Here is a 9,786-nt window from a genome sequence, read left to right on the forward strand (position 1 = left end):
AACGTTGTTAGGGGGAGGCGGCACAACCTGCACCGTTACATTGGGTGCCACAGTCCACTGGCGAGCGGCAAATGACGCATTGAGGCCGGCATTTATTGCTTCAACTTGTCTGTACTCGAAGTAGGGACTATAAATGAAAGAGTAAACCTTCACCTTTATGTTTCCCTCTGAGTGCGCTGGAAGAACATTTGAGAACAGTAACAGTGCCATAACGGTGGAAAGGCGACAGTGCCACACAGCGGAGCCCGCGGATTTGCTCGCAGCAGGCGTGTGAGGACCATCAGTTTCACTGTGGTAAATCATTGAATACGTGAAGGAAGCAATGAATGGCTTGCTTTAGGTGAGTGGCCGTATGTGTACGCGTGCTTGTTGTCTACAAAAGTTGTGTGGGAGGTGGGTGTAGTGCAAAGAAATTTGGTGGGATAAAATAAGTGTTAATGTTAGATATGATAGTGCTGCACCGGTATTAAGTCACATAGTTGTATCTTTTTTCTGTTTTCATCTGGATGACGTTTCCTTCACCGAGCCGCTGCATGTCATTACTTCCATTGGTATTCGCATTTTTTATATTTGAGAACGATTCAAATCTTATTTATGTTTTCTTTTGTGAATTTTAGTTGCAATCTTACTTTTCACCTCGTTTTGTTGCCGTTGTTTTCGTGCTTTTCTACATTCTTTTGCCCATGTGAAAGGGAACATGGGCGTCCGTGTGCGTGAAAAGCTGCGGATCCCGCTGCTCTTAGCGAATAACGTCAGCGTTGAATTCCACCTGATACAGATAATTTATAAACGGGTACTCGAAATGTCAACATGCTGCTGAGCAGAGCCCAATGCTCTGAAGGGCGAGAGGGGAAATAAGGAGTTGCTGATGGTATCTTTGTTCGACTGCTGCCTTTTGGTGGCGGCGCATGGAAGACGACACATATATTTGCCCGTTCATGCACGTAAGGTCGTAGCCCGTGTCGTGTGGCGGGGGACTCTTACTCCCATTTGCCCTGCTGCACTTGTCTTAACTCCGCTCCATGTTTCTCACCATTCCTTTTTCCGGTGTATCAGAAGTATGAACCATCTTCACGTGAAAAAAAAATAATCAGGGACACCGTTTATGATGCTGCGCTGTTAGTCACGTGAGTTTTCGTACGCAGCTCGCCTGCGAACCGTTTGGGGAAAAGGAAGTCACTTGCAGAAGCATGACCTGGTCTCAAAATAGTGTGTATCGCTCTGTATGGCGCCGTGGAAACACAGATATCGGTTCTGATTGACATATTTTGTACCTTTCCTGCGGCTAGCCTACCTACTACACGGGTTCCCCGCTTTCTTTTTCTCTAACTCCTCGTACCGTTGCTGCTAGAGGCGTCTAAAAATACAGAGGGAAACAATTTCCCTTTATACTTTCCTTTTCCTTCTTTGCCAGTGTATCACTACTGCACCGTATCAGCAGTAAGATTCCTTCCTTACCTAGAACCAACCCGGGAAACTGCGGCGGCAGGTGCTCCACCTTCGAACTGAGTTGGTCTTCGGACTGATGCTACTGGGCCATTTCTCCTCTTTCTTTCGTTAAAGCCCTAACTAAAAAGTGTAGGAGTGGAGGGGGTTTGAAATTTTGTGTAGGGTTAACAGAGGGCCTCAGTTAAACTCTCAACGACTTATCATCGTCCTCCGTTCTCAGCATCACACTTCCTGCACGATGGGGTGAATTTTCTTTTTTTTTGACTCACCCCTCGCCTCAGCTTCCCTTTTCCCATGAGTCTGTGACTTTAAAGAGCATATGTGTGGTCGAGAGCTCACCAATTTGTGCCGCTGCAACTACGGGGAAAAAGGCCAAATTTCCGAAGCAACCTCCTCCCATGAAACAAAAAGAAAATTAAGGTGCGTACGCACAATGAAGGACAGCGCACACACGCGTGCCCACCACGCTCTCTTTCCCTCACTAGCCTTCGTACCGACCAGCATCAAGCATCATTTTTCGCTGGATGTTAGTGAAACTCACAGCGCCAGTTTGCAGCCGTACAGTTCTCCCTCCCACCGCTGCGTACGCTTCAGTGCTAATTTGCCTCAGCCACGCTTTGGTAGGGCTAGACTAATCATTGAAACCTCGTCGAGATCATCTTCTTCATGTTCCACTTCGTCCACTGTTATGTTTTCTGTGTTATTGAAGAATGCCGCCATTGCGGTAACGACTTCGCACTGCATGTCACGAAGGGGTTTAAGCCCATGGTCGTTAAGTACATCCGCAAACTCATCATCATACAAATGTTGGTAGTCCCGTAGGAGCCTCAGCGCCTGACCAACGCTGCTCAGCATCTGACGGAACTGAAGAATGGCGCTCCCCGTGGCTGCATCTGTCTCCAAGTACCGCTCCGTACTGTAGTATTTGACGGAAAAGACATAAAATTCTCCCTCATCATCGGCGAAAACAGCATACATGACTTTATGTGTTAGGAGGAGAAGCGAGAGCCAGAACTGCTTATGCGAAGAAATTGCGGTGGAGAAGCTGGCCAGCATCTTGTTACCCATCAAAGAGAGTTGCACAGGTACAATAATTTCACCCTCCTGCCAGCGGAGACAACTCGGTGAGTGAATATCTGGGACGGCAACAACATCCATGAAGATTCCCACCGCTGTTTCCTTGGTCTTTTGGTAGGTGTTGCCTTCCGAAACAACCTCCAGTGCTTGAGAAACGAACGCAACATTTGTCATAACGAGCATAACAGCGGCCGCTTTCTCCAATTGATTGAGGAGTACGGTTGCATCAGGGACGTCGCGGACAGGAATGAAATTGGCCAATTCGTACTTGATGTGTTGTTCAAGATCCAAGATGCTCCTCAGCTTGTCGTAGCTTAGATGATGTTGTGCGCACCACATCTTCGCTGCGGTGACATCTTCTCCACTTTTGGCAAACTGTACACGAAACAATAGAACGGCCTTCATCACAGCCAAAATATCGCTTCGCATACCGCAGCACATTTCGCGCATAGAGTTCTCCGTTTCTTCCATTGCTCCAGCCACGTCATGTCGCCACCGTCGCTTCTTCTCAGGTTGGTTAGGTGCGAAGGGCGAGAGGCTACTCGTCACGGCTGCTGCCAAAATCGTTAGCGACTCCAACCCAGTGAAGAAGCCGTAGAGAACAAGCATACCGGGAAGTGGAGAAACAGGAATGAGTTGGAGTAGGCGACCGACAAACGTGTACTCGTATTCATCGATATCGGCGAATACAACATTTTTCGCCTCCTCCAGAACCAGTGGGCTCCATTCGCTATTGGTATGGATCTCAGAAATGCACTCACCAACTGCCAATGGATCTTTACGGTGCAATATACAGCCTAGGTTGCAGAGTGTATCCATCGCGGTGGCGATGGTCTCTAGCAGTGGCTGACCGTGACAAATACTAAATATTGCAACAGGATTAGACACAAGCTGCAGGCAATGCAGTGAAAGCTCATCAATGCGTGAGTTTTCAATAGGAGGATGCATATGCTCCGGTAGGGCGGCGACAGCTTCAGCGGAAAGCAAACAGAAGTAAAACCCCTGTTGAACGCGGCCAATGCGACCACGGCGTTGGGCAATGTTCCCTTTGGATACCCACTGTGTCATGAGTGGCGGGTGCAACACGGTCGCAGGGTTCTCCTTGTTAACCTTTGGCCTCTTCACCAACACCATGTCAATAACAAAGACTACATCGGGAAGGGTAATGGATACCTCAGCAATATCCGTTGCGAGGTATATTTTCTGGCGATTGTGCCCACGGCGTTTGATGGCTTCCTGAATCACCGAGAGATCCACAGCGCTATGCCACGGGATGATGTCCACAGGTTTGCGAAGGTTCAACTCGAGCCACATATGCATTTGCTCAACCTGACCACGGCCAGGTAGGAAGACAAGGATTGCGTGCTGGGGATCGGTGCAAGTGTTGAGGTATAATAGAAGTGCCTGCGCAATTGCAGTGTGCTTTTCCATCAGTGGGTATTCCACTCCGCGTTGCACAATGTTCGGTGGTTCGTCATACATTGTTCCAACAAGCGTGCACACATCCTCCATAAAGTAGTCGTGGATCAGATGCTTGGGTTCACTTTGTTTGTACGTTGCCACCTTCAGCCCAGCAAAATACGCTTCCCAGCCCTCCGTGTCAAGTGTCGCGCTCATCAAGATAAGTTTAAACTGTGCGGTACGTCGAAGGAGGCACAAGCGTAGCAATGCCACTGTCACTTCAATGTCCGGCTGCCGCTCGTGAAACTCATCAAGGACGATGTGCGTGAAGGGCGGCCGGAGTGGAGTGTTCAGCAGATGCAGTAGAAGCGTATAACTTGTCATGTACCAAAGCCGCGTTTGCACATCACCACACTTATCTCCCCGAATCCAATATCCAACGTCCTCGCCAACTGCTTCCCGGCGGAGTTCGGCAACTCGAGTGGCTATGGAAACTGTGGCTGTACGACGGGGCTGAGTGCTCACCACACGAGTGTCATTGGATAATTCAAGAAGCGCTTTTGGAACCGAAGTGCTCTTTCCACTTCCTGTATCGGTGCATATGAAAACAACATCGTGCTGATCAATAAGGTTGAGAATAACAGGAATGTCAATACGCTCGCTAACAATAGTGTTGATATTCAAACTCCCTTGTTTGGCGTATCGGTCAAGGAAGGTTGAATGCGCAACTTGTTGAGCTGCCTGGAGTTCCTGAAACGTTTGGAACCTCTTTTGGTACTCGGGATCAGTGCGCAGCGCCTCCTCGTGGAACTTCTGCGCTTCCTTCATCATCTCGAGGCGTCGCTGCAGTCGCTCTTTCTTTACCTCACGCTCCCCGCGGTGCCGCTGTGCGCGCACCGTTTCATTCCGTCTTTCTTTCTCGTTCCTCTTGGGGCCTTCTGCAGCAACTCGCGCGGCTATGGGGTTCCCAACCTTCGCATTCGGCGCAGGGGCTTCTTTCACTTGCTTTTCAGGGAAAAGGGCCGCGAGCTTCTCCACAGCATTTGTTCCTGCGTTGTCTTGGTCCTTTTGTTGTTGCGGCTGCTGGAGAGATCGGGGTTTTGGTACTTCTGGTTTCGTGGACGTCGTTTCCGCTGCGGGAGGCCGACCTGCTGATGATTTCGATGGCTTTGCATTCTTCCGTGCATTTGCCTTATTAAGATAATCAATGGCACCGCGCGACTGCTGATTTTGCTTTTGCTGCTGCGGTGCAACCTGCGACAACCAAGTTAGAAGATTGCCTCCTTCACTTGAAGTCCATTTCCCCTCGCCACTGGTTGTTGTTGTTGTTGTCGTCACTGTGGTAGTACTCATTTCCTTGATTGCATTGCCTACCCCCCCCTTTGGTCCATCCCTGGTCTTCTTGCCCATATTAGCTCCCCACTCAAAGGTGCTGCTTTCTTCTTATTCCAACACAAATGCCCTACAACGGTCCTTAAACACACACTCTTCTTTTCTTCCTTCCAGAAGACCGCGGCTTCTACCCTCCCTTTTGGTGCGTGATTATTTCCCCTTTACGCTTGTCCGTTTGCACCTGCGCACAGAAGTCGGCTTTTGTCTAACGGCCGACTGGGTTATGGTTATTTAGAGGCCGTGGTCGCCACTTTCTCCCTAGAGATACAAACTAATCTCACAGATCAGTTGTAACGGTGATGCAAAGAATGCTTATATGTATACTTCTTATCTTACTTGTATGCCCTTCCTTTTCGTTTTAGTATTAACTTTTCCTCCCCGACAGTCACGTACAAAGACGGCGACACGAGTGACAACGCAACAGATAGCGAAAGGAAAGGAGGCTCGCGCAACAAAGAAGAGTGGCTGTCGGGTGAAACGGTTTAAACGACACATACTTTACCATGCATACGTTCCGTGCAAGATAGCCACCGAAACGGAGAGCGCAAAAGACACCCGTTACAGCAGACACAACGATTTGCGGGTTTCGTGGTGAGTGTCAACACAGTGAGTGCAACTTACGGCTTCCAAACGTGCTACACAGCAGGCAGAAAATGAATTTGCACACTGAATGCACGAGAGGAAGCCGTCGGCAATTATGGGGAGCGGAAGCGTGGCGACCCCGCGGAAATGGTCGCTTCTACCCGTTGTGACTTTCTCTCGACAGAGCGTCTCGCCTAAGCCCTTTTTGCATGCCGTTATTTGGGCTTTTCACGTGATATTCTTTCGCGAACCCTCACAGTTCGGTTCTGCGGTGATCGAAAGACGTCTAACATGTCGTGAGTTACCCTCACAAAGCTACCGGTCTCGCCACAGTCCACCTCGTGGGATATGTAATCCTCCAAGGCCGGAAACGGAAGTCGTACAATTTTTAACTCTGTGTTATAGCTCCTGCTGCAGAAGTGGTAGCGATAGTGTGATGTCTTCGCGCTAGCGTTCTTTAGGACCAAACCACAATGAGCGCAACGGTATCGCCCCGCTTCGGTGCGTGAGCTCGGGAAAATCGCCGAGACAAAGCTTGCCATTGTAAGCCGGACGGCGTCCACAGCATTCGTTCGTTCCCCACTTTTACCTTCTGATGGCAGCGGCACCGACAACTGCTGTTGCTGCTTTTGCTCCGCAGTATTGTATAGGAACGCCCGTAGCCCAGAACTGATAGCCCTTATCTGCCTCTCCCTTCTGCTGGAAACTGCGACTTGACCGTCATTGCTACGGCGGCTGGAATCGGCAATAGCTTCGCGCACCGTTTTGAGCTTGTGGCGCACGTACTCCTCTATGCGGCGCTGAGTATCAGGGCGGAGCAAGCCTGTCACTGTCCACGACCGTAGCAAGTCGAGAAAAAGCAGCCTGTGGTCTTCAACAGCTTCCTCGGCGTAGTGGTTATGGACTGGTTCCCACAGGGGCATATGATCCGCCACCAGCCGCGGCAGTTCCTTTTCCACCAACTCCTTCACACTCTTGGACACCTCGCTCATGTGGCGAAGGAAGGCATCAACTAGACAGAACGCAATGTAAATATCTTGTATAAGCGCGTGGCAGTCGTACATCCTCTCCCTCTCGGCAGCGCTATCTTCGCCTTGCTTTGACTCCCGCCCGCCCTGCCGTTGTTGCGCATTGTATGTCAGGGTTTCATTCAGTTTCGCATAGCGCTGTGTGCAGGCGTGCAGATGACTCTGTGCGCATAGCCACGCATCGGCCGCCCACGCAGCGCAGTCTCTCACACTCCACATTAGACCGTCAATTAGGTACTGTGTGTTCGGTAGCGGCAGCGGCACTGACACCTGTGGCCGTACCCGTGCGGCGGCAGCGAATGGTATTGTCCGTAGTCGTGTGTTGATAAACTGCTGAAGCCCAACAAGCCATTCATCCTTTCCTGCCGAGGAGTTACTCGCCATTACCAACTAGTCAATAGTAAAGAAGTTGTTGAAGAGTAGAGGCATGCGTTATATTGGCGACTGGGAGGAGGTTAATGAACGAACAAGTGTGAGTTCTGTTGATAACCGTTTTGACCGACACGAAAAATAAGGGAGACAGTCTGTGTGCCTGCCTGCTCCCTCCGGTGTAGAGGGCCAAACCAAACAAACAGAACATCTAACAAAACAGTGAGAGGAGTGATAGAGGAGGAGGAGTTGAGAGAGAAGTGCCCATAGTTTAATGCGGTAACTCCGATACCGATTGTGATTGAAGCCACCGTTGGCACCAACACAATGAAACTACATTCATTTTCGGTTTCATTTAACCAAACGCACGCTTACCTTTCCCTTTTCCCCCGCTTTCGCACAAATGAGTGACACAACACTCATTAACTTAGCCTCCTCTCGCAAATAGAAAAAAGTATCTGTCCATTTGGCAGAGGAATATGACGGGAACATGGGGGGGGGGGAAGCAAAGAATATATGTGTTTGTCGTTAAACGGAGGAACCTGAGGGGCCGGAGAAACACACAAAAAATTAGAGGGAGAAGGGTGGTGAAAACAAAAGAAAACAACCCACCTTCCCCCTCCCTCCTGACGCAAAGGCAAAGGAATAATGATCAACAACAATACTAATAAAAGCAGCGTCACAACGCTACTTCGTATGGGGGGGGGGTAAAGGAGCTTTCCCGCTCAGCGCCATCCCCCCTTTTTTGATAGTTTCCCGCTAAATGCGATATAATTTCAGAGCTGAATTTTCTTGTAAGTAGGCAGCGGCAAGGGAAGTAAGAGGCAAACAGTCGCAACACACAGACACGCGCACACACGAAAAAGGAAAGAGTGTATGCACATACAAAGATAAGCGGAGAGAAGGTGGTAAAAATGCGTATCTTGCCCTTGTCAGCACAAGTAAATGTAGTGCTGGTAAAATGCAAATCACCACTGTTGAGTGAAGTATTTGCATAGCAACCGAAGAAAGCTCAAGAATTGCACAAGTGACGGCCTACCACTTCGCACAAGAAAATTAATTTTTTTCTTCCCTTTTCACCTACCATTTTCTTTTTTGCCAATCGATGCGACTTCCTTCACTGTGGCGCTCATATTTTCAAAACGAACAAACGACAACAACAGATCATCTCACGTCTCTTTCTATTTCCTCCGGCGATGCCACTGAGCTCAAAGAGCAAAACATGCTGGATATGTGGATTGCCGGTTACAAAGGAGAAAACCGCAGTAATTCCCTCCTTCTCTACCGAAAGCACGATTTCCACATGCTTTTTCCAGCTGGCATGCCAGGGGTATCAATGGTTCTATGAAAAACTAACGGAAAACAACAACAAAACAACGTTCACGAGTAATTCATACCCCATGCTCCCCTTCCACTTTTTCTTTATTTTACTGGAGAGCGATGTGGGGCGGGGGCATCAATACTTGATGTTAAAAACAATATGATGAAATACATGTTGTCCCCCCGTGAGAGACAACAGGAGGATGGGGAACCACAATAGTTAAAAATACAGCGCAAAGACTAAAAACAACAACAACAACAACAACTTCCATTCAGGCAACTGCAGTATCAATCATGGGGATATCAGCGTGGTTCTTTTTCACGTTGTTGAGGACCAGCATCGAAATGTTCTATAGATACGTGTATAAGGTGTTCACTTTTGCCAAGGCAAACCATCTCTCTTCCATCATTCTGCAATCCTCTGATCAGTCTACGTCGGCTTTCTCGTACTTAATTCGGTTGCTGCTGCACCGGTCGAATTGCTTGCCCCTTACAGTGGGGACAATCGGCCATACGCTTCTCTAATTCCGTATTTGCCCTCATTAACAGCGCCTTCTCACGGCGGAGCCTGAGAAATGTCTTGTCGCGTTTCAGCAAAACATCTTTGATGGCCTTCGTCAACTCAGCCTTGATCTCTTCCACAACACGGTCCTCTAGTTCTTTCATCAACTCATGGTTAAAGGAAAAGCTGCAGCTTTCATCTTGCAGACTGTAGTCGTTCTTGGGGGACGGCTGTTCACGTGCTTCATTCAATTTCGTCTGCGGGAGGATATTCATCACCTTTTCTCGTGTGAGTCGTCGAACGTACTCAGCGACTTGTTCATCGTCGGCCCTTGAGTCGACGTTGTTCCCCTGCGCACCGCCACGGAAGGGACTGCCAGCGTTGTTTCGCAAGTTGAAGGGCGTATTGTTGGACGAGACATTGCGTCTAGTAGTAACAGGAACCATAGAATTGTATCCTTTGGCATGGCTAGCGGCTGGAGGAGCTGCAGCTCCCGCGGCAGCATGCGAGGTAACGTTTGATGATGCTGTTCTCCTTCGACCTGGTGTTGTTCTTGACGGCACACCGCTCATCAAAGGGACACCCTGCGCAGGATTAACGTCTGGGACAATTGGTTTCAGTGGCCGTGGTGCATTGCGGGCGCGGCTCGGCTCAAAATTGACAATG

At 49.3% G+C, this 9,786-nt stretch overlaps 3 protein-coding genes across 3 annotated transcripts; all 3 read right to left on the minus strand.

Moving 5' to 3' along the window:
* Window positions 1-2,055: 2,055 nt before the first annotated feature.
* On the minus strand, window positions 2,056-5,337 carry TEOVI_000468700 (ATP-dependent RNA helicase, putative; the record flags this gene model as incomplete). Its single annotated transcript, XM_067220348.1, has 1 exon — window positions 2,056-5,337. One exon carries the CDS (start codon window positions 5,335-5,337, stop codon window positions 2,056-2,058), a length of 3,282 nt encoding a protein of 1,093 aa, XP_067076449.1.
* A 779-nt stretch (window positions 5,338-6,116) lies between these two features.
* On the minus strand, window positions 6,117-7,313 carry TEOVI_000468800 (uncharacterized protein; the record flags this gene model as incomplete). The annotated part of the gene is made up of 1 exon (XM_067220349.1): window positions 6,117-7,313. One exon carries the CDS (start codon window positions 7,311-7,313, stop codon window positions 6,117-6,119), a length of 1,197 nt encoding a protein of 398 aa, XP_067076450.1.
* A 1,755-nt stretch (window positions 7,314-9,068) lies between these two features.
* Window positions 9,069-9,566, minus strand: TEOVI_000468900 (Kinesin-13 4a, putative; the record flags this gene model as incomplete). The annotated part of the gene is made up of 1 exon (XM_067220350.1): window positions 9,069-9,566. One exon carries the CDS (start codon window positions 9,564-9,566, stop codon window positions 9,069-9,071), a length of 498 nt encoding a protein of 165 aa, XP_067076451.1.
* Between the last annotated feature and the right edge of the window lie 220 nt (window positions 9,567-9,786).

This window comes from Trypanosoma equiperdum (genome assembly GCF_001457755.1).
Source record: "Trypanosoma equiperdum strain OVI genome assembly, contig: ctg_1121, whole genome shotgun sequence".
Taxonomy (NCBI): domain Eukaryota; phylum Euglenozoa; class Kinetoplastea; order Trypanosomatida; family Trypanosomatidae; genus Trypanosoma; species Trypanosoma equiperdum.